At 39.8% G+C, this 24,208-nt stretch overlaps 2 protein-coding genes across 2 annotated transcripts; one reads left to right on the top strand and one right to left on the bottom strand.

The window, feature by feature from the left end:
• Nucleotides 1-5,915: 5,915 nt before the first annotated feature.
• asb7 (ankyrin repeat and SOCS box containing 7) lies at nucleotides 5,916-18,137 on the bottom strand. Its single transcript, XM_085358923.1, has 5 exons — nucleotides 17,941-18,137; nucleotides 17,159-17,255; nucleotides 12,217-12,470; nucleotides 9,611-10,216; nucleotides 5,916-6,198 (listed from the first exon to the last, which is right to left on the bottom strand). Exons 3-5 carry the CDS (start codon nucleotides 12,455-12,457, stop codon nucleotides 6,059-6,061), a joined length of 987 nt encoding a protein of 328 aa, XP_085215049.1. The 5' UTR covers nucleotides 12,458-12,470; nucleotides 17,159-17,255; nucleotides 17,941-18,137; the 3' UTR covers nucleotides 5,916-6,058.
• Nucleotides 18,138-18,752: 615 nt separating this feature from the next.
• On the top strand, nucleotides 18,753-23,965 carry lins1 (lines homolog 1). Its single transcript, XM_085358918.1, has 6 exons — nucleotides 18,753-19,109; nucleotides 19,184-19,273; nucleotides 20,608-20,740; nucleotides 21,022-21,612; nucleotides 22,790-22,973; nucleotides 23,233-23,965. The coding sequence occupies exons 1-6, from the start codon at nucleotides 18,753-18,755 to the stop codon at nucleotides 23,963-23,965; spliced, it is 2,088 nt and encodes a 695-aa protein (XP_085215044.1).
• The last annotated feature ends 243 nt before the right edge of the window (nucleotides 23,966-24,208 follow it).

Genomic DNA, 24,208 nt, shown 5'->3' with positions numbered 1-24,208 from the left:
CACACGCTCTTCAAGGCTGGTGTGTTTTCTGAAAACTTCTAACATTTTAATCTCTTCCATTTTTAAGCCTGCGATTAACCGCACGGCTCAGGTCCACGTGAAACCCGCGTGACCGCGCTCGCGTGAACCCGCGCAGCTGTGGAGCCGTCGCTCTCTCTCTTTTTTACATAAATACTTTGTGCTGCCAGGAGCAAAGTCCAGCACAAACGTCTGTCTCCCTCCGACTCACTCTTGGTTGCTTAGAAACCCATGATAACAACAACAGTCGGTGTCACAGACCACATGTTCTGCTCCGCACACACTCACACACAACAACAACAACGATGACAACAATGACAACGACAACAAAAACAACACAAAATAGGCCTATCGTCCAGCACAGTCTGGACCCCGCGGAACTTCTCAACGCCCCACAAAGCGGCGGAGAACTCACCTCTAGCCACACAAAGTAGCGAGGAACCTCTTGCTCCACAAAGTAGCAAGGAACCCGGGTATCGCTACACAAAGTAGCGAACTTCTCAACGCCTCACACAGTGGCGGAGACTGCACAACGACACGGTTATAGAGTCGGCCTCTTCTCAACGCCTCACACAGTGGCGGAGACTGCACAACGACACGGTTATAGAGTCGGCCTCTTTAAACTTACTTGGCGTTGCTTAGAGTGTAATATCAGCCCGAATCCCGCCGACCGTCATTCATCGAGGAGAAAAGACAGACCGCGAATCCACAGGAACTTCCTGGCTGACGTCAGACTTTCAGCGTGCCTCTCCCCCCCTCGGTGAATGCGATTCCAGGGCTCCGGCTCTCGAAGGACCAATTAATGTTAGGTTTGTAGCATAAACCTATTCGCTGGAACGTTAAGACAATATAATTACACTGCTAAGCAAGACACAAATAGGCAAAGTTCTTCATGTTACTCGTGCACGGGAGAGAACCGGACAACCGCTTGACTCCAGTTGGTCTCGTCCGTCCTCCCGTAACACTGTCTTTTTATTGAGGTTACATGAATATGCATAGGTTCATTAACATACGACGTCTACATACAAACAAAGAGTACCTTGCCTGTGTGTGTGTGTGTGTGTGTGTGTGTGTGTGTGTGTGTGTGTGTGTGTGTGTGTTGCTGATCAAAGGGTCAAACATCCTTGGTCAGGAAGAGGGTAGCCTCCCCCTCACCCTAGATGGTTCATCCTAGATAACACGGTGAGGAAGTCCTGCAGTTCATCTAAACAAAGAGCACTTAGACTAGAACAGACGTAGCTACGTTAATCCTACCATAAAACAATAAGACACGGTATGACCTCTCATGCTCCCAAAGTGCTGTCTAATACACACAAAGTTTGCAGACTATCAAGGATCAAAACCTCTACCAATCTACAACTAATTACAAAACTCTAAGCATATATAAGTAAATATTTCTAAGCATAAATGACAATCAACAATACAAATCTAACAGATCTGTTGCTATGAGCTTCGGGGAACCGAACGATCCAGGATCACGCGAAATCGTCAACAATCATATCCAGCTAACTTACTTGGCGAGGTACGAAGAACGGGCCCCAGACTGAACGAGTTAACGAAGGTTTAAAAAAAAAAAAAAGGGTCAAACCCATTACTAGAAAAACTTAACTAATAAAGTGTCTGTTGGGCATTGATCAAGCAAAATTGAAAAAAATAGGTTTTGTTTTTTTGTTTTTTTTTGGCCATCATATTACAACACTTTTTGCCAAATGCATAAATAAAAACAGCCTTACATAAGTCTCTTAATTCAGGTAATATAGGACTTTCATAGAATTCCTAATGTACTCAGCACTTGATGACATCAGGAAGGAAAACTGCTGTCTCAAGAGGGCACACAACATCCTGCAGGACGGCACACAACATCCTGCAGGACGGCACACAACATCCTGCAGGACGGCACACACCCAGGACACCGGGCGTTTAAGCTGCTTCCGTCTGGCAGGAGATTCAGACTGCTGAGGTTGCGCACAGACTCAAGGACAGCTTTTACAACAGGGCAATAGCCCTAATCAATGCTAACAGCTGACCTCCCTGGGCTTTTTTTCTTTTCTTTAATTTTTTTTTTAATGATAACAATGTGCAATAAACATACACTCATTCTTTTTATCTATTGAGTTACTGTGTTGTGCTGATGCAGGACAGTTTCCAATTTTGTTTTACTATTGTACTAGGTATGACTGTGCAATGACAATAAAGTTATTTTATTTTGTCTTATCTACCAAAGTGCACCAAAATACACTCTTGAAGGCACAGTACTTGTACAAACCAGACTAACTGAAGTTATCTTCAGAGGGTATGTTTGTTTATTTTGGGCAAGATAATCTAATGATGATGTAGGAAGTTTACCCTATGATTTCTGCCTATATCAGTGATTTATGTATTCAATGATCACGTCAGGCTCAGGTCACGTCTCTCTAGAAATGTGTCTTGTTTTGACTTCATCTTTCCTGCTGTTTTCATCTGCAACTCAGAGATACCTCTATAGCATGATGCTGTCTTTTAATTCAATGAGAAACTGTAAAGAGTGTTATTAAAAAGGAATGACTCTGAATACCTTTTCAATCCACTGCAAATGTAGTTGTGCAGCAACAAAGGCAGAAAAGTGTGATCAGTCAATAACATGATCAATATAAGGTTACAATTCTTAAAACTGTCAGTTTTGCAAATGTCTGAGAAAGGAAATGCACTTGCTGAGTCTTCAAAGAGAGACTTTGCAACCCATTACATGCACAATATCTTTCAAGTTGTGGTCCAAGTTATGCATAAAAAATGTATTTTACTGTGGAAACCACTCGATGCCTGTTGGTAGACATAAAATACCACTTAAATTCAGGTAAAGCTATCCATTTCAACTTGCAGCCTAAAATACAGGTGCTGGTCATAAAATTAGAATATCATCAAAAAGTTAGTTTATTTTACCAATTCCATTCAAAAAGTGAAAGTTGTATAATGTGTACATTCAGTCCACACAGACTGATATGTTTCAAGTGTTTATTTCTTTCAACTTTGATGATTATAACTGACAACTAATGAAAACCGCAAACTGCAAATTCAGTATCTCAGAAAATTAGAATATTATTTAAGACCAATACATCCTGGCCAACTGTCAAGTATGAACATGAAAAGCATGAGCATGTACAGCACTCAGTACTTAGTTGGGCTCCTTTTGCCTTAATTACTGCAGCAATGCAGCGTGGCATGGATCTGATCAGTCTGTGGCGCTGCTCAGTTGTCATGTGAGCCCAGGTTGCCCACGCCTTGCATACGTCTGTGCGTAGTGGTTCTTGAAGCACTGACCCCAGCTGCTGCCCACTCTTTGTGAATCTCCCCCACATTTTTGAATGGGTTTTTTTCACAATCCTCTCCAGGGTGCTGTTATCCCTATTGCTTGCACACTTTTTTCTACCAAATCTTTTCTTTCCCTTCACGTCTCTGTTAATGTGCTTGGACACAGAGCTCTGTGAACAGCCAGCCAATTTTGCAACGACCTTTTGTGTCTTGCCATCTGTGTGCAAGGTGTCAATTGCCTTCTTTTGGACTACAGTCAGGACAGCAGTCTTCCCCATGATTGTGTAGGCTATAGAACTAGAATGAGAGACAATTTAAAGGCCTTTGCAAGTGTTTTGAGTTAATTAGCTGATTCAATATTGAACCTTTTCACAATATTCTAATTTTCTGAGATACTGAATTTGCAGTTTTCATTAGTTGTCAGTTATAATCATCAAAATACAAAGAAATAAACACTTGAAATATGTCAGCCTGTGCGGACCGAATGTACACGTTATACAACTTTCACTTTTTGAATGGAATTGGTGAAATAAATCAACTTTTTGATGATATTCTAATTTTATGACCAGCCCCTGTAGAAAGCTGGTGTTTCAAAATCAGCATTTTTCCTAAAAGACAAACATGCAAAATTTAAATATGAAAATAATACTGACGTCATTGCAGATGACTTGATTTGTAAATGTAACATTTTGGGAAACAGAATTCCACCATGCAAGACAAAGGAAAAATCTTAGCTGCACTGTTTCAACGCCAAATCCTGCATTTTATTTTGTAATAAGTAAAAAAAAGATTCACAGTATCTCTCCCAGAACACTTAACTGCAAGTTTTTTAATTTTAAGAAAGCATTTCTGCAATAGAAATCAAACACACTGATTCCAAACGTTTCATGTATTTGCACAAAAGAAACATGAGTCACAACAAACAGATCACAATACTTTCCAAACTTTAAATACATTTAGAGATCATTGTTTAAATAAATTCTCCAAAAAATATCTCTTGTTCATGTCACATATTTACACTGATCTTAGCTTCTAGTGATTGTATATCCATGTTACTAATTCAGGACTTTATTATTCTTGCTTCCATGAAAACTTTTCCCCATTAACATGTGAAAGATTGACCTCATGCTTAAATAAGCAGCCTCACGGCTCTTTTTAAATTAGGCAATTTCAATTTTACATATTGGTGTCAATACGTAACAAAGAAAACTGGATGCTGTCACAGTAACAGATTATGACTTTGTAGGCCTCTTGTGAGTTTTATCACAAAGACAGCATTTGTCTTATAAATCCTGCTTCTAATTTACACTGATTGAGACGCTGGTCTGTGCATATTTACTTTGCCCGATGTAGAACAGAGATCATCCTTTCTCAGTGCTCGTGTGCAATGAGTGGGGCAGGATAGTTTTGTATTTGCTGAATAAAATACAGACAACACAAAGACATGACAACAGCAGAGAACTCAACTTGAAAAGGTGGTTACACTGCCAATTCTGACAAGCCATCAAATATCTTAATGTAACCTTGTTCTACCAGACACACGATGTCTGAATCTAGCCATGATTAACAGTTATGTAATTGTGACTTATGCTGGAATGACAGGATGTTGTCACTAGAACAGATTGATCAAACCAGTAATGCTATGAATGTCACATTTGAAACACGCTCAATAACTACATATGGCACAGAAACTGAGAGCCCACCTTTTAAGTGACAGAGTTTCAAGCGTTAACCTCGGTTGCAAAAGTCTATACTGGGTATATTGTTGTGTCATAATAAAGTCAAAATATGTCTGCATAGTCTATTGTTGTCCATGACAAAAAAGCAATGCTGCACTAAATGTAATAAAAACATTCTTGCTGCTTTTGTCACAGCATCCAGTAGAAGCTTGAAACCTTTCAATTTATTTTAAAATGAACCTCAATCTGGTTGGACAAGCAAACAAAAAACTAGCTGGTATGAAAGTTTGTTTAATTGTTTGGAATAATTTACAACTTGTTTTCATGTTTGTATAGTAGTATTCTACAGGTGGCTACTGACACGATGCTGTTAGCTATAACACAGAATCTGTATTTCCTGCCCACCTAAAGCTCCATATCTTTTCTTACTCCTTTCAAACACACCTTTCATCAATGTGAGGAATACAGCTGAGACAGGCCTGTTGTAAGGAGTGATTCAGAAATGTAAATGCAGTGCCTTTTGGATTCAGGCTCAATATTGTGCAGTAAAACAAATCAGGGAGCGCACTGGAGAATTTGTTGTTTGCTTCTTTAACAATTATAATTAGCATTCATAGCATTTTTGAAATCATTATTATCATTTTGAAATCATAATCATGATCATTGAAGCACTTTGTTTTAAACAAGGTTTAATGAGAAACAAAATGACAATCAATACACTTTGAGTATACCCATGGAGAATAGCATCATGCACATTTACAAAAAGAAAATGAAGAGTAAAAATCCTAAGTGCAGCAAGAATGTTTTCTGCAGTCAAACGAGGTTTCTCTTTTCTACAAAACCACAAAAAACAAACAAACTTGAGGTGTATCCATTTCCATTCTTGGGCAACTTTTCTTATTGTAAAAAGTTTGAATAAAAGTGGGGAAAATGTTTTAATGCACTGAGAACTAGGTGAAGAAAAAGCCCTGTGAACAAGTTCACAATTGGTTTCTGTACCTTTCCTTTCAGATGAGGATGATTGCATAGTCTCTTAAGAGATTTGTCATCTCTCCTATTCTTGTGTTATTGCTTCACACAGTGTCAAACTTGTGTTTTAAATAGTCTTTCATAACCTTTGCAAGTGGTAGATCCTCCAAGAATTTCAAGCTTTGAAGGCCAATACAGTGACGGATTTTTATTCGACACAAATCTTGTAGAGTCCGAGGTTGTCCTGAAAGAAGAATAGAAACAATGACTACACATGACTATCATTGACTCCCAGTAACATGACAGAAACAGAGCAAGAAATATCAACTCTGAGCAAAATTATTAGCAAGAGTAGATGTCTCGTTATTTAACAATTAATACAGTGACAGTGCTCACATGCCCCCATTAGTGCAACACTTCGAGTTTTAATTCTACTTTATCTCACAGCAGTGTTTGCATCCTACTGCATTCCAAGCATAAAATAAAAACAATAAAATTGAGAGGAAAGTTAGATAATCAATCAGGGTGAAGGTGCACATAACATAATATTAATAATATTATCAAATTTTCTTTTTCTGGAAATCAATACACTCTGCAAAAGGAAAAAAACCCTCACACACGGTCAAAACAGCCGACTGAGTCAAACAAAGGGTTAGAATAGGGAAGAAAGGTCATTCAAATAACTGGATATGGCATGGTTGTTCATCTGCCACACAACCATCTCTCAGGTTTACAGAGAATGGCCTAAAAAAGAGAAGCTAGCAGTTCTCGGTGTGAAAATACCTTGTTGGTGTTGGATAGGGCTGTGCGATATGACCAAAACCTCATCTCCCGATATAAGACATCTATCGTCCGATAACGATATAAATCACAAACATTTAACATTTGCTGTAAATTCTGTGAATCGCGGGCAGCTCGTCTTGCATGAAGTGTTTCCAGCTGTGCGTCGTGTAGCTGGAGTCGAGTGTTTTAACCGATGCATGAAACGACACATTTTTAGACAGAAGTTGTAACGGCGCCGTTTTCTTTGTGAGTATTTATTACACGGCGTGCTGCGGGGGAAAGCCTGCTCTAACGTTTGAGTCTAAGGTTTATTTTTTTAGCACCTGACGGCTCTTTTTTGCTTCTCATTTGTAAACTCTGCATACTCATTCACATGATTCAGTTTATTTTGAAAAGTCTCAACGGGCTCTTAAGCTTTATTGTGAAAGGTTTACGTGGAAAACAAACCAGCGGACAGTGGAGCCACGTGATGGTTTTTACCATAATTGTTGCTAACGACAGCATGTAAAAACATGTCTGTCAGTAGTGTGGTTTTATTAAATATAAGAGAAAGAGAGAACTTTAAGGAATGAATACAGCCACTACAGTGACATAAGAACCATGAAAAAATATTGCCGTAAACAGTTTATTTTGCGACACCACGAAACAAACGATAGCTTAAAATGAAACGACAGACGTTTTTATATCGTTATATCGAACAGCCCTAGTGTTGGATGTTTTCAAATATTAAATAACCTCAAATTGGTTCTTTCACCAAGTCCAACAGCCCTCTGTGGTGTGGTGGAATAGAAGGATTTGCAGAGGACAAGTCTGCAGAAACTGTGTAATGCTATTGTGTCAGTATGGTGAAACAATGACTGAGGAATTTTTGGGAACCTTGCTGAATCTAAAGGCAGTTCTGAATAAAAAAAAAAACGTGGTCCAGACTTGACAATTACTGATTCCTGATCATGCTTCGGTAAGAAACTTAGCTATGTTTGTGGTATGATGTGCATGTAGCGTGCTGTTATGTTGTAAATTGTCTGGATACGCTTGGGAAGAAAAACATTTTTAATTGCATAAAATGGCACTGATCACATCAGCTGATGGGGAAACATTGTTGGTTTTCCTGGAAAATTACCATAAAATTATGCACTACCCACTTAAAATTCATGAAACTGTTCTGAATATCACTTATTTGTTACTTAAAATTATTTAAGTACAATTTGTGTCTCCTTTCCTGTAACCCCCACTAGAGCTGGGCAATATGAGATTTTTTCATATCACGATATGTTTTTTTCATTTCAGGCGATAACGATATCTATCACGATATAAGCCAAATAACTATATTTGTAAGATTTAAATGTGCTGTTGCTCACAAGTAAAATGTGAAATAATCAGCAGCTTGTTTTTATTTAAATATTTATTTCCCATAACAAGTTCAACAGGGTAGATGTACTTAAGGAACATGAGACTTTTTCAGATAAATAAAGGCAAATATTGCAAACTACACAAAAGGCAGCCGCTAAAGCGTTTAAGTTTCAAAATAGAACAAACGAAACAGACTAAATTGTCAATTCCACTTAGAAACAAAATATTAATTCTAAAAATAAATCTTAGTTTGTTTTACAGAAGAACAGACAAAACTGACTAACTTTTGTCAATATCAAATAAACTGAGAACTAAAAGGAAATTCTCAATCTCTCCTTGTTGTATAGCTTAGCTTTTCAAACAGTTTTAACAGTTACTTTAGTCTGACAAAAGCCGAATGACGAATTAGCGCTTCCAGTCAGAGACTGAGGCTACGTCCACACGTACACGAGTATTTTTGAAAACGGAGATTTTCCGTTTTCGTTTTAAAAAATAATCCCGTCCACACATAAAGGCAGAAATGAAAGAAAACGCTGCTATGAACATACCAAAGCAACAGGTGGCGCTAGATTCCTAACCGTGCAGAAATGTTGGCCAATCAGAAGTCTAGAAGCCTCGGTGGGAAAAAGTAAACAAAGCTGGGGCATAGAAGCAGAACCGAGTCGTAAGTGTGGAGGGACAGTAACTGTGTGTATATGTAAGCATTTAAACACTGCAGAGAGTAGAATTAACAGTAACAGTATTGTAGAAATTCATTTCACCGAAACAATAACGTGGCGCAGTGTGACGCATGCACCAGTTTATTGTATTTCCAGACTTGCTTTCGGCACAATTTACAGTGCACGCTACTCTGTTTTTTGTCAGACTTGAAATAGCCGAAATACCTTCACACTACGGAACTTCTATGGCTCTTCCGTTCGACAATCTCTCCGGCGTTGGAACCATTATCTGTTTTCTCTTCGGTCACGCTCATTTCCTCCATTACCCGCTGGCTGCTTCCCAAACAAACACACGTGTGGCTTGGCACTTGTGCTGTACGTTACAAGTCACGCGACGTGACGCTGCGGCTGTGATTGGTTCGGCTCTGCGCTACTTAATTTGGATTGGCTGATCTTTTTTTTTTTTTTTTTTTTTTTTTAAGAGGACAAGAGCAGCGAGGTCTATCGCGATAGCGTAATTTCTCTATCGAGTAAAAGTTATATCGCGATACATATCGTTATCGTTCTATCGCCCAGCTCTAACCCCCACCCCCTTGTACGTATGTATCATTGTTTTATTTAATGATATAAAGAAATATTTTGGTATCCCAAATATTGATACTGAATGCTATATCTATATTTGTTGCACAAAATGAAACAGGCAGAATATTGCAATACTATGTTGTAGCAATTTTCTTTCCTTCACCCCTAATTTTCTTTCATAGTTAAGAATATTTACTTTTTCCTCCTTTATGCAACAAACACAACATTGGCATATTCTTCACAATGCCACCGGACTTATATGACAAAGAGTGTGTTACTCACTTGTGACCTTCTGCAGGAAATCCAGACAAGGCCGGCTAATCCCTGACATGCTGACAGACACAGCCACCGGAGTCTGGCCCTCGTAATTCCTAGTATTGGTATCTGCTCCATACGTGTAGAGCATCTGGGCACACAACACATCATCCCTTAGAGCTGACAAATGTAAGGGAGTTTGGCCATCTTCAAGGCGTCCAAGATTAGTGTCCGCTCCCCTCTGCAGGAACATGCGGCAGTATGAGTGATTGCCTTTGATGACAGCATAGCGTAGCAGGAAGCCATTTTGAATGTCAATGTTGGCGCTGTGGTCAAGGAGGATCCGTACACAGCTGGAGCGCTCGCGGATTATGGCAAGCTGTAGTGGCGTGGTTCCTTTGTCGCTCAGAGGGTCTACCTCGGCCTTGAACTCGAGCAGCAGCCGCACGAATGAGTCTCGACCATAGTGGGCGGCCACATGCAGCGGCGTCCAGCCATCGTTACTTTTTGCATTTATAATGTCACTTCGAAACTCTGACTCCAGCATCAGTCGGGCAATGCGTGCTCTGCCATGCATTGCTGCATAGTGAAGTGCGGTGAAGCCACCAATAAAGTCCTTCACTGTGGGGTCAGCTGTACAGACGAGTGAAAAGAAAAGAAGAGTTAAATGCAGCAGACGCTTCATATTATAGGATTTATGATAAGCCAAGATAGTACAGTCCAAGAATAATCTGCTAGAAAGAATTTTTCATCAATTCGTATTTACAGTGCATTCCTGCTAGACTGTTATACTTTAAGTGGACATGAAACACGAAGCCCTGCTCTCAGAAACTGACAGATTTAACAGTCTGTGAAGTTGCATTTAGAAAATAAGTGTTCAAAGTTAAAGTTTTGAGAACATGTTGGTTGGGTTGCAGCTAATAGGTTTACATTAGTGTATGTTAGCTAACTAGTAGCTGAACCAATACCTCACTGCCCAAAAAGCTGATTCTGTCATAGCGCGGTGGTGGCAATGGGAAATCTTTCAAAGATAATGGCAGACGGCTTAAGTGGAGTGGCCAAACAGTCAACTTTTAAAAGTAGCAACAGGGTTTTACCTGACTTATTCATGTAGCAATTTAAATGTTTAGTTATGGGCAAACTGAAGCTTCGTAAAACACTGAAACATTTGAAGCATTTGTGCTGGAATTGTACTGGTTTTGAAACAATATCAAACCCATCTCCACAGTGACCCCTGCTGGCCAATTTGGATATTGCCACATCTTAAACAATATTCAGTCAAACAGTAATGCAGACAAGCCCAGCACAATTCCTAACAAGGTTTTATTTTTAATTAATTTAAAAATATATAATTAAATGAAGAAAATAAATGTTCTCCTTCTTTATAAAAAGGTAAGATTTATTTTCACAGGCTAATTCTGACCAATTATAACAGTCCATTTTATGCACGAGTTAGGACAGAGTGAGGAACCAACTTTGAGGGAGAACTGGTGAGATTGTTCTCTCCACCCCGATGATACACCAGGACAAATTCAGCAGTGTAAGAGGAAAAAGAGCTCGCTGGTGCCAGATGAGAGATGGAGAGGAGAACAGGAGAGAATATAAAGACTGTTCTCCCTTTGTAAAGGACCGCTAGAAAGGTTTAACCCTTTAACCCTAACAGGTTAGGGCTACACTGGTGGCAACGTTTCTTTAAACTACTGCAACTCTTGAATGATGTGGGCAATCTGAAAAATGGCAACCGCTCTTGAAAGCAGCAACTCTGCGCTTTTCAGTGATATTAAGAGTCATTACATTAATCCGAAGCACTGCATCACAGCAGCCCCAGGAATGCAAAGGTTGAGAGAGTGAGCGTGTGCAGTGGAGTTGTGCAGAAAACTGATGTTTTGTTGGACACTTTTCTAATTATTTTATTAGTGTGGTGGGTTTCTTTTTCAGCATTTTCTGCCATGTTTTTTCCAATTGTTTTATTTTTTTTAAGTTCTATACATGACCTATCACCCATTACAAAATATACACTGCCCAGCCAACTTCTAACATTTGAAAAAGCATGGTTGCTAGGCAACCCAACCCATTTAACAGCCTTGCACTTCTGGCCTTTAAAGCACCTGGCCTATGCAGACCAGGTAGTTTTTTGAAGGATGCGGGGCCTGAATTGGGGCACACCTTGACTCTGTGTATGAGACTCACTGCTGCTATGTTATCTTAAATCAGTCATCTGATTTGGATGCGCTAGCCCGTCATCTCCAGAGTGTATGTCCATGGTTTTTCTGATTCTAACAGAAGATGCACGATAATAATCATATTCTGGGGTGACAAAATGGTATCTGGATGAATCTTAAGTCATATGAATAATATCCCAAACGTGGATTCTGTTCATCTGGACATGGGTGAGTGAAAAAACTTTTCTCCCATTGAGAACGATAAGTCCAGATGAAAAGAATGAACTTTTGGGATTTGGGACACTTAAACATTTTTTAAGTGTTTAAGGGATATTTATCTGAATGCTATAGAAGTGACTTCTTTTCAAATTTCACCTAACATAGCTGAATAAATGCCCACTTTTTAGTAACACAATGCCCTGTAGCATTAACAGCAAAAACATTTTCAGGTCGTGGGGTTGGGGGTCTGACCTCCATGCTCCAGGAAAACTCGAACACATCTCTCTTTTCCCTTGGCTGCTGAGAAGTGAAGCAGTGTCCAGCCATTGGCATCGCGGATCTTTGGCGAGTATCCTTGCTCCAGCATTCTCCTAACAGTGTATACATCCCCTGCTGCCACTGCAGCCTGGATCTGCAGCTCTTCATGAAGCTCAGGGTTCCTTCTGCAGTGGTGGTTCAACATCCTGTCACATTTCGGAATGGTAATTTTCATCTGTACCTAAGCTCTGTTTAAAATAAATAAATAAAACTCAGTAAATATATTCAGATTCAGATGGTACATTAAGCATGACTGAAATTAAGTTCAGACTTATGGCCGTGGCTTTTAATCTGAAAAGACAACACTAAAATTGAAAAAGTAGTAACGCATTACTTGGTGATAGAAGTGGCCTAAGAGCCTGTGTCAGTTTAAGTGTTGTTTTCAATAAATTGCATGATCAAAAATTTTTTGGCCTCACTCCCATTTCTTCTTGTTGCATGCTGAAGCTCAACTTGGAACCCTGTTAATATCCAACCATGAAAAATATGATTTTTTGCCATTTTTCAAGTATGTGAATGAAGTCTGCCTACCGCCTCAGTGCAACAAAGATCTACAGTTTAAGCAGTTCATTGTAGATCTGACAGACTTGAATGGACATAAATGGCTGACAAAACACACAAATCAAGCACACACAGGTGGTGCATTAAAAAAATATCTTAAAAAAAAAATCAAAATCAAAATGTTAAGTCATTTTAAGCATAAGAATAGGAATCAAAATAATACTGAAATGGTGTACTAATGATGTTCAGGAGTTTTTAAGGGTTAACATTAATAATGAGCTTCCTCAAATATTGAGGAAGCTCATTATTTGATCGAGGGCTGAGTGATGAGGAAAATCTAATATCTATATCTCATGATATGTTTAAATAACCTCCAGAATCAAATGTTTTTTTCAACCACATGAGTGCGGAAGGAAAAACTCTTTTTTTTTTAACAGGAAGAACCCTCCGGCAGAACCAGGCTCTGGGAGGGGCGGGGCATCTGCCGTAACCAGTTAGGGAGATAGAAGGAAGACAGGATAAAAGACATGCTGTGGAAGAGATTAATAACAAGTATGACTCAAAGCAGAGAGGTCTATTAACACATGAAGAAGAAATACTCAAAGCATCATGGGATTTGTTAAGTGTGGATAGTTAAATGCAATTGCAAGTTGTGCCTTGTTCTCAGAAGGACAGCAAGTGGACAGGGATAGGTGAGATGAGGCAATGCAAGGAGGAAGAGAGGCAAAGAGTGATTCAGAGGCAGAGCCTGGTTTATTTCCCACAGCTTGTGTAATCTGTTGCCTTATGGTTCCAAGCGCTGTCACCAATCTTTGCATTTCATTATTATCTCACAACACTTGTTTAATCAGCTACCAGCTCTCCTACAGACTTTTTAAATGTCTACAGTAGGGCTGGGCCATATTATACCGTTCACGGTAATACCGGTATAATGTTAGGCAACGATAGGAAAATGAAATATCGCGATAGAATATGAGTAAAACGCGCATGCGCAGTGCCTTTGTTTTCATACGCACATGGCCGATTGTTGAGTGAAACAGATGAACCAGAACTGGTTTGTAAAAATGGTGCAACTTCAGTGATGTGGAACTGGTTTGGTGTTTGTCCGTCAGATACACGACGAAGCACATTTTTTTGCAGAACATGCAAGCAGCCGTCGTTATTGTCGGACTAAGATGCTCTTAAATCTGGGAGTGATCTGGGTCCTAAACTCCGTATTCTTCAGGTCAACCAACACTGCAGCATCACTGAGAGTTAAAAACTGTCTAAATTCTTTCATCTTTAATAAAACGATCAGCATTGCTGCTTTACCAGGTGTAACTATGAAGTTTAACTTCCAGGCATCCATGAAAACAAAATTTATTACATTTAACGGAGTTAGAAGTTAGCAGGAAGCTAGCGGAAGTTAGCTCGCTAGTTTCGCTAGTTACCTAAGCATGATATAGCATGTTCTGACGGAGAGATTTCTGAAAAAAATCAAACGTACAGCTCTGCTATCACTTCCAACATAAATGAAGACAGGAAACTAAACAGCAGTGACGTTTGTAGGGTTACTGAAGTTGGGCTAGCTGCTATATAATGATGTGCTACGTGATCGCTAGCGACACAGCTATGTTAGCATAACATAAACAGTGAAGCTGGAGGACGAACACTAACACTTTTCCACTTATAAAAGTTAACGTGAAGGTTCTTCATGGTTAGAGACAAATGCAATCGCATGGCAGGATGCTGTAAACGGACCAAACTTCAGTCAGGAGAACAACTGAGATAATCCATCCACAATACGAGGTTAGTCATTAATATACTGCAACAACATGGGAATAGAGCAGCTGCCAGAGAATTCAACATTAATGAATCAATGGTACAGAAGTGGAGGAAGCAAGAAGAATGAGTTTAATAAAGTTTGATTTATCTGACTGCTTTGTTTCGCTTAATGTGCCTTATAATCCCGTGCACCTTATCGTCCGAAAAATGCGTACTGCACACTGCAGTTTAATGTTGCAAAGCACCTCTTTTTAACTTCAGTGGATATTATACATGGTTATGCTCAGGATATGTCAGCCCATTTCTACTGGAAATGCCTTTTGGTTAAACTTTCAGCAAGGAATTTGCATTTGCACTGTTAAATTTTTATAAAGCTTTAATGTACATAAAAACCAGCTTCTTGTTTAAGTGAAAATAAATGGAAGGTTGTCTTTTTGCGCTAGTAATGTTGTGGAGTTGTATTTTGTCTTGCATCAATTATATCGTCAGTTATATCGTTATCGTAAATTTTCAAATATATATCGTGATAAATATTTTTGGCCATATCGCCCTGCTCTAGTCTACAGTGTCAGATCAACACAGCCCTGCCCTCCAGTACTATCAGGAGCAGCAGCAACACCTCAACAGCAACATTGTACCCATCGGGTAAGAAATAGGCTACCTTTGCTTTGCCTTGTCCCCGCCTGATAACAGTGATATAAAATGATGTGAATCCATATTAGATTTTTGAAGAATGCGGGTTGTTGTTATTCACCCTGGTCCCATGTGCCCCTTTTTAACTTTCAGTACCCGCCCCTTCAAAAATCTCTACACCGCTCTGCCTGAAAAAACAATGCCGTGGTCCCAGAGTCTGCCGAAAAGCGACAGACTGAGCAGGAGGTGTATTCTTGCCTCGACACCCACCTTTGTTGTAGTGTTTGTGTTGCATATTAATTACGTCACAGGACACTTGGACGCGTTGCTATGACAATGAAAACGCACATTAGGTGGTACTCTATTATAATGGAAAACCAGTTAATCCAATTCGAGTCGTGGCGAATCAAACCGAGCAGGTACTAATGGGAAAGGAGCCCATCTGATCTTGAGCTGCTTTCCTGCTTCTCAATACTTTCCCCATCGCTCTGGTTAAAGTTAATCTTTGTTTTATGAGTCTAAAAATACAGCTTCTTTCCAGCTGATTCTGACAAAGTTGAATGTGATCTTCTTGTTCTTGAGTGTAACGAGTAGTCTGCAAATTGTTCTGTATTAACACTGATGATGTGTATTGATACAGTGTACATTGATGGGGTCTCCAAATTCTAGATGTCGACACTGATACACATGTAGAGTGTTTTTGATGAAATATTGTGAACAATGTTGTTACAGAAATAACTCTGGCACATTAGTTGTCTGCTATGGTCTTTCGGTGTTGGCTGGCTAGTGCACTAATTGTTTTTAAGGATGTACCACTGCCACTGGCCACTGCCAAATTTCTTACCATCTCTCTCTGGTTTATTGTGGGTTTTTTTCCCAGCCTAGTGATGGTGTACCTTGTGTGCACTGCCATCTGTCTGAGACTTCTATTCAAAAATGCAAAACTACAAATACAAAATCAGCTCTATGAGTCAACTTCAGGCATCTGCTTCATTTGTGATGACATAGCAAGGAAACAAGCCCCATCTGGCAATGAAACTGCTTTGGAGTCAACTGTCCAGTTAATTTTGAGCAGCTAAAAACAGGGGACTACAAGAAAAGGGTGTAAGCCGCTTCTTACTGTACTGCAGCTAGGATAGGCTCCAGCCCCTCCATCACCCTAAATTTCTCAGCAGTTAATCCAAACTCTGAAAAAACACTGACTTAAAGCTCAAAGTCTGCACTTGAACACATTTGACTTAAAATCCAGAGTGGTGGAGTATAGATGGTAAACGGACTGGTTCTTATATAGCGCTTTTCTACTCTGAGCACTCAAAATGCTTTACAAAACTTGCCTCATTCACACAAGCATACTGTACTGTTTCTATCTAAGCTTCCTATCTAACATTTACACGCATTCACTGACGGATGCATCTTGCCCAAGGATATTTGGCACGCAGACTGGAGAGACGAGGATTGAACTACCAACCTTCTGATTAGCAGGTGCTCTACCACCTGAGCTACACTTCAAAAGACCATCAAATCATTTTTTTATTAAATTATTAACAGTTTGAAAATTTGGTTGATCTCAGAATTGCACAAATAATGTATAAAGCAGCAAACAAATCTTTACTCCACGACATTCAGAACTTAGGAGTAAAAACTATAATTTATTAATTTTCTTTAATTCAGTCTTACTGAATAAAAAGCAGAAAACTTGGAATTTAAATAATATAGAGGCAAAACTATAAAAGTTGTATATATTCCCCCCAAAAATGTAATTATAAATGAAGTTATCTGAAAATGTACATGTTTGACGTATGTTCAGGCACAACAGTGGAATTTCAGAGACAGTCACTTTTTTGCTTCAGCTAACAAAGGCTTAACCATTACTTGATGAAGAGGTCTAGCAAGTTTTTTTGGTTTCCTTGTTGGGAGAAATTATGTTGATGTTAAAAGAAAAGAAACAAAAGCTAATGTTTTAGATATTAAAATGTACCTTTGGACCAGCTGAAGAGATAGGCTTCTTTTAGTCATATCAGAGCTGCTTTGCAGATGTACTGGTGCACACTGTGAAGAACTGAGAATTTGTTTCCCTGTGGCACACAAACACAGTCATCAAAAAGAGATTAGAGGCAATGAAGAGTATTGTGAACGCTAACGGACAGAGTCAATTGATTATGGATACACCCCATTTATTGCTGAAAACCACAACAGCCAAACAATAGTAACAACCAGAGAGTTAAATACAAAAAAATAATGATATGCATATACACTACCCAAAGGTAAACTTACTAATTACACTATTTTTTAGCCAACCTGGGAAAACTTTGCAAATGAATGAAAACGTAACTATCTGTCATTACCTTAAAAGTTTGGCTCGTTAGTTTAACTCGTTTGTGATAAACAATAGACATCACCGTGGCTTTATTTGCTAACATGACCAATAATACAAAGCACGCACAAGTATACAGATATAACTTACAAAAGCTCGGCGGTGAAGATAGCTCGTTTCCACCACCCCAGAAAGTGTAACGACAGTAGATCCTTTTAGAATAACCCATGGTCTACGGCTGTACGTTCTTAGAAGGTTAGCTGAAGCTAGTTAGCCAGAAAGCTAACAAACTCATTCGCTCGTTATTAATTTTATTTGGCTTCATTTGACTTTTTACACTATTATAATTGGGTAGAAATAAACCCCCAAACACAGCGCGTGTGGATATTAAAAGGAATTCTACGCCTTTATTGACAAAACAGCAGCTCTATAAAACAAAGACTTACTTGTCAGACGCTGAACCGACGTGTAACTGAGCCAATCAGCTTTCAGGTATACGGAACGATTGAAGTTGTCAAAGCTGCATTATTCCGTTACTTTCATCACAAATACAATACCAAACAAAGAAGCTAGTGTCAAACTTTTATCCATATCTTTGTAGGTAATGACAAGAATAATCTAACTGTTCAACACTAAGACTTAATCAAAGAGTGTCTGCGAAGAGCTTCACCAGCGTGACTCCATCAGCAAAAACAATAACACTTCCGTCTGCAGACTTTCACAATATAAGTATAATTTCCACAGCCCCAAGCACGCCAAGAACTACCATTTGCAAAGCAGACGTATGAAACTGTATTTTAGGATGCAATTAATTTAAAATAAATCAGAAAGGCAAGGAAACGTGCATATATGATGATGCTATTCTGATTAATCAATTTGCAGATTAATGATCATAAAACTAACCTCACGGCCCATTGTTAGTCAGTGGAGCTAGTTTCCATCATTATTCTGCAGTCAGCTGAGATTAAAGGAGTGGTTTGGATGAAGAAACCTTTCTCCTACAGAAAACGTCCAGTTTGACAGAATGAACTTTCTGAAACTAGACACATTATATAAATCCATGGTCATTGTAGTAAATAAAGTGCTAGTATTATATTCACTATTATATATTCCCCACAATGTAAAAACAACAACAACAATATAAAGTTGTGTTTTCATTTATTAGACTTTTTTGTTTTATTTTGGTAATGCTTCACGTATTTTGTAGGGGTACTTCCGTGTATATCACGTGGGAGATCCACGCGGAAGTAGCCGCGCAATGGAGGGCAATATGAGTTGTAAAGACGAAGACCTGTCCGTAATGACAGGGCTTTTTAACTGTTTGACAGAAGCGTACAGATGCTTTCTTGCGGGATCGTATCCCCCCCAAAATGCTGCCGATGTAGCGGGCGTAATATATTCCGGCTTTTGTGGACCTGTCCACGGGAAAGGCAGAGAAGGTTCCTCCTCAGAGTACTGCGGTGAAAACAGTGCGGAGCTGACTTGCATGTGCATGTCTTTCCTCGGGAGGGTTTCTTCCAATCTGACGTCTCAGGGGCTGCATCCAGACGTTAGGTTTTATTATGCGGAGGTCCTAAAAGTATTGCTTGAAGACATGGATCTCATCACGCACCTTGTAAGTGCTACCACTGCTCAGGGAGTAAAGACGTAAAGTTATCTTAATAATTGATTTAATTACCTTTTCCATAGGTAAAGCGGTTCCAAGCCGAGGACCACATTATCTCACATCTGGCTGCAAAGACGGCATCAAACTGTGTTTTTTACCTTATCTGCAAATCTGTAAGTAGTCATTCTTTGGGGATTCGTCTTCAGCAACGACTTTTTGTTTCCGTCTCTGAGATGACCGAAGCGCTTTAGCCTACCTACTGTAAATCACATACTATTAAAAAATATGCAACACTGTTCATTGTGTGTAATGTTAAGAATGGTGAAAAAAGCAACGTTTAAAATAACGTAAAAGGGTAAAACTTCAGCAACTGGTAGGTTGTACGACTAAGACCAGACTGGCCAGCCTGTGCACCACCTGGACTTACAAGAAAGCCTATGACTCAAAACCTCACACATGGAACCTGGAATTCATAGAGCTACACAAGATGAGCAGAACCCTAATAGTAAAAAAAGAGAGGAAAGGTAGTTACTGCAATCCTCTAAGGTCTATCAGAAGGCAACACACTGAAAATAGCCAATTGGGAACCATGAAAAGGCTACTAGGAAAGCTACAACAACCCAGCGAGTAAGGCAGGTCCTGAGAAGTAGGTGAATGGGAAGAACAAGATCAAGGCAATCGCCACCTACACCCAAAGGAGGAGATCAAATCCACTGACATCAAGACAATGAAGCTTCTTACTTATGCATCTAGCCCTCTGAGACTGTACGCTGAGCGGAGGGAAGGAGACCAAGTGTCAGAAGCACTATCCAGGGTGAAACAACAAAGAGCCACATCATTTATTGTGGCCATCAGGAAGATGTATAGTACCATATCACCCCAATGGAGCACTTTGCTCTCAGATTGCAGCTTTACTTGTGGTTACTGGGATATTTAAAAGTAGTATGGGAGGCAGAACCTTCAGGTATCAGGCACCTTGTCTGTGGACCCAGCTTCCAGCTTGGATTTGGGAGACAGAGACCCTTTCTACTTTTAAGATTAGGCTGAGGACTTTCCTTTTTCTGAAAGCTTACAGCTATGGCTGAATCGTGTGACCTTGAATCCACACTTAGTAGGACTTAGCAGTAGACTTAGGCTGCTGGGGTCCTCTCAAGATGCACTGAGCGTTTCTCCTTCTCTTACCCTTTTTTACTCACCATCAACGGCTCTTTCACAGCATGTCTTTTATCTGGTCCCCCGCCCGACTGGTCATGGCAGATGGCTGCCGCGACCTGGTTCTGACGGGTTGGACAACAGTGGAAAGGAACTCCCTTTTAAAATGAAGGTTGAAAGGGAGTTTTTCCTCCCCACTGTTGCCAAGTCCTTACTCATAGGAGGTTATCTGTTAGGGTTTCTCTGTAAAATTTTAGTGTCTTTACCTTTCAGTATTGAGCACCTTGAAGTGACTGTTGTTGTGATTTGACAGTTTAAAATTGAATTTGAGTGCTTGTATGCTTAAATTTCTTAGGGACTTATCAGTCCTGCCTGGCAGAGGAAATGTGAACAAGCATTTCAGAACCCGTGGCCTGGTGCTGAATTAGATGCCTGTTTGTGGTCACTGACTGAAGTCTCCAAAAAACTTCTTAAAGGAGCTCATCGAGGTAAACGGTGTTAGTAATTTTCATTTTCAAGGAGTCCAAAATCCGCGATATCTAAGCTATAATGGTAACAAAAATACAGAAAATTGTAGAAACTGCAGCCAGAACATTTTAAGATTTTGAACATTTAAATGAATTTACTGAAAGATGAGTTTATTGAAATCATTTGTTCTGTAGCTAGGCTAACTCCTTGGGGTAAGATATGGGCAGATATGATGCTTACAGGATGACGGTTGATTTTGTCTACTCTCACATTTTGAATGCCTTTTTTTTCCTTCCATTAGAGCTCATGACACTTCTGGTAGGTTTTGACCTCACTCTAAGTGTTCTATGTTCAAAACTGCTCCCTGAAGAGAAGAAACACATGTCACAGCATTCAGTGGATTTTACCAGAAGCTCACACTGGGGAACATCATTATGTCTACTGCTAGACCTGCTTGAGGTGCTGACTTCTTCTAGTTTGGTATGTGGAGCTGGTGTCCGTTTGAAGAGTCAGAGAGTAACCCACCTTCACTCGTTGGCCCTCCTAAACATCTGCTGCTCCTCAGAGTATTATGTTAAAAAGAGAGTGCTGCTTCTTCTAAAGAGAGCAATCCTCCAGAAGGCCGGAGAGGACTGGATTTCAGGCGATGTGGCGTCAGGGAGGACGTGTGGAAACTGGAGCTCTGATATGAGCATTCTAGCTCGGACTGTGTTAAAAGCAGCTTCTGACAATTGGTTACTGAGTATTCAAATGCAGTCTGGGGCTTTCTTTGGAGGAACCAGGCACATTCTGGGAGATCAGATTCAGAACTGGGATTGCATGATGCTGAGAGCTGTCAGCCTCATTATTCTCAAGTCCATAGAGCTTTGCATCCAAACAGCTGCAGGATCAGGTGAGAATTAAAAAGAAATACCAGCGTGGTTGATGATCTATCATTTTTGCATGAGTACAATTAAAGATGTTGCTGAACTTTAAACCAATTAAATTAAAAACAAATCATTTGAAGCTCTTCTTTTTGATAACTGTGATAGTACTGGGTTTTTTTCCTCACTCAGAAATCTCAGCAGCACATTCAGTGGAAAAACAATGAAAGAGATGCTGAATGTTTTCACTCAGTGTCTGTTCTCTCCCCTGACCAGTCAAATCAAAGACAAAAATCTGGATGACAAATGCTTTGAAAATGACATTTGATATTTCAAATGTTGTGTAGCCAATGATTGTAAATCTAAAGTTATTAAGAAATGATCAGTCAAAAGAGGGTTTTCAGGAAAAACTGTTAAATGTTCAGTTTCTATGCCATATGTCAGAACAAGCTCCAGAGTGTGATTGAAGTGGTGGGTGGGTCCTTTTACATTTGGAGAGAAGCCGTTCAATAACAGATTAAATGCAGAGTTGAAGCTGCATCTATGTTTAAGTCACCCACAGTAATTATTTTATCTGAACTGAGTGTGATAAATTGGAGAGAAGCTCGAAGTGCCAGGTGGACAATAGATATCAATAAATAAAATGTTTTTTGTCCTGGCTCTCTGCCATCACCCACACCTGGTTATGCGGCAGATGGCTGCTCCTCCCTGGCGGAGTTTCTGACGGTGGTTTCGTCCTTTATGTCCTCCAATGGGCAGGGATAGTTCAGTAGGTAGAGTAGTGGCCCCATGATCGGAAGGTCGGGGGTTCGACTCCACTGAACGGCTACCCTGAGGTACCCCTGAGCAAGGTACCGTCCCTACACACTGCTCCCCGGGCGCTGCACTGGTGGCTGCCCACTGCTTCACTGGGTGAATGGGTTAAATGCAGAGGAACTATTTCCCCATGGGGGACTAACACGCACACTTTACTTTTACTTTTTTTTTTTTGAAAAGAGTTTCGTTTTTCCATTCCACTGTCGCCAAATGTTTACTCAAAGGAGGTTGTTTGATTGCTGCAGTTTTCTTTGTATTATTGTCGGGTCTTTACCTTTAATCGCTTTCTCTAAACAGGCCAGGTTTCACCCAAGAAGTTTACCAATGATCTTAAAAGCCTTTATATGCTTTCTGCTGTGGCTTAGGCGTATGATTATCTTCTCAACACAGAAGTGAAGACTGCAACAGAGGTTCATGCATACATGCAGAGTCTGTGGGGCTTCCTGAGACAGTACAGGTTCAAACAGAGAGAGGTCACTCATCTCTGCTGCTGGATCAGCATGCTGTTTGGAGAACAGGATGATGACATGATGGAGGCAGCTAAAGCTCTGCTCTACATATTTCTTCATTACAGGTAAAACAGATACCAGATTTGGGTATGATATAAAAACTATAATGGTAAAGAGGTCCTGATGTTAGTTTACCATCTTTAAAGATGCTTAAAGATAACTTCTACACATGTAAAAGTATTCAGATTTAAAATATACATGTGTGTGTTTCTGTCACTGTTTACTGATACTTCACTGTCTTTCACTTTACCAGAAGAGAAAAATTCAAATAAGCTGTTAGTGTTTACGTGATATGTTCTAATTAGATTTTTCTCTCATTTTTAGACTGATGTCTGGGATGGATGAATTTGCAGTGCTGGAGACGGCCTGTGCATCTGGCTTTAACCCTCACTGTCACTTTGTGCTTCTGCTTCAGAGCATGTCCTTTGACTATAGCATCCTCCTAGACTTTCTGATCTCAGCTGAAACCTGCTTCCTGGAGTACTTTGTGCAGTACTTGAAATGCCTCCGAGATGATTGGCAGGGCTTCGCTGCAGCATGTGGACGTATCACTATGTCAGACTGTTGTCTTTCACAGCAGAAGAAGTTAGGCGCCGATAGGTCAACATTGAAATGTAAAGGAGAGCCAGATAAAGTAGAATCTGGTTCCTGTGTTATTCCACCAGCTGGAAGGCTAGGTATGGCTTCAGAGCTTCGCCTTGTAGAGTATGATACTTCTGATGAGTCTGATTCTGAGAATACAGTGGAATCTGTCTGTGCCTTGAATGGGAAACAATATAAGTCAACAGCTTTACTGAGTCCAAGACCGGAAGGATTATTACAGCCAGTGTTGCAGAGTGAAGAAACATCACATGCAAACATGGCATCTCTGTCATGGCAGCTTACAGGTGAAATATCAGTCAGAGCAGTCCATTGTTTGTCACAGCTTAGAGAGGTGGTAACGAGGCTGCACACAAAGAAGCTCTTCCCATATAACCCTTCTTCACTCTTAAAGCTCCTAGCGCAAGTAGAGAGCTGTTACCAGAAATCACACCTGTCACAATGCAGTAAATCATGAGGATGACTAGTTTCAGTGATTTTGTTTGTTTGCTGATGTGGTGTGCACTTCCTGTTCCTGCTATTGCACATATAAAAATATTATTGTCGATATTATAAATATTCATCCCTTTATCTGTATTTACATTTTGTGTTTCACTAATTGTTTTATATTTCTAAGTACAAATGCTATTTCATTGACAGTGTTACATTTAGTGCTCAGTCTTTAAAAAATATTACCATGTCTTACTATTATCATGTCATT

This window comes from Diplotaxodon limnothrissa, linkage group LG1, assembly GCF_057381915.1.
Source record: "Diplotaxodon limnothrissa isolate DT_005_m linkage group LG1, D_limnothrissa_male_GT1.1, whole genome shotgun sequence".
In the NCBI taxonomy this organism is placed as follows: Eukaryota; Metazoa; Chordata; class Actinopteri; order Cichliformes; family Cichlidae; genus Diplotaxodon; species Diplotaxodon limnothrissa.
This window is presented reverse-complemented; position numbering and strand designations above follow the sequence as displayed.

Bases quoted from the DNA above. Each gene is read 5' to 3' on its own strand.
- asb7 (XM_085358923.1), bottom strand. From the start codon at position 12,457: ATGAAAATTACCATTCCGAAATGTGACAGGATGTTGAACCACCACTGC. The intron at 10,217-12,216 runs GTCAGACCCCCA...TCGTCTGTACAG, and splicing joins AGTTTTCCTGGAGCATGGAG to CTGACCCCACAGTGAAGGAC. The intron at 6,199-9,610 runs GTGAGTAACACA...TTCTTCTTTCAG, and splicing joins TTTCCTGCAGAAGGTCACAA to GACAACCTCGGACTCTACAA.
- lins1 (XM_085358918.1), top strand. From the start codon at position 18,753: ATGGAGGGCAATATGAGTTGTAAAGACGAAGACCTGTCCGTAATGACA. The intron at 20,741-21,021 runs GTAAACGGTGTT...TCCTTCCATTAG, and splicing joins TCTTAAAGGAGCTCATCGAG to AGCTCATGACACTTCTGGTA. The intron at 21,613-22,789 runs GTGAGAATTAAA...TTCTCAACACAG, and splicing joins CCAAACAGCTGCAGGATCAG to AAGTGAAGACTGCAACAGAG.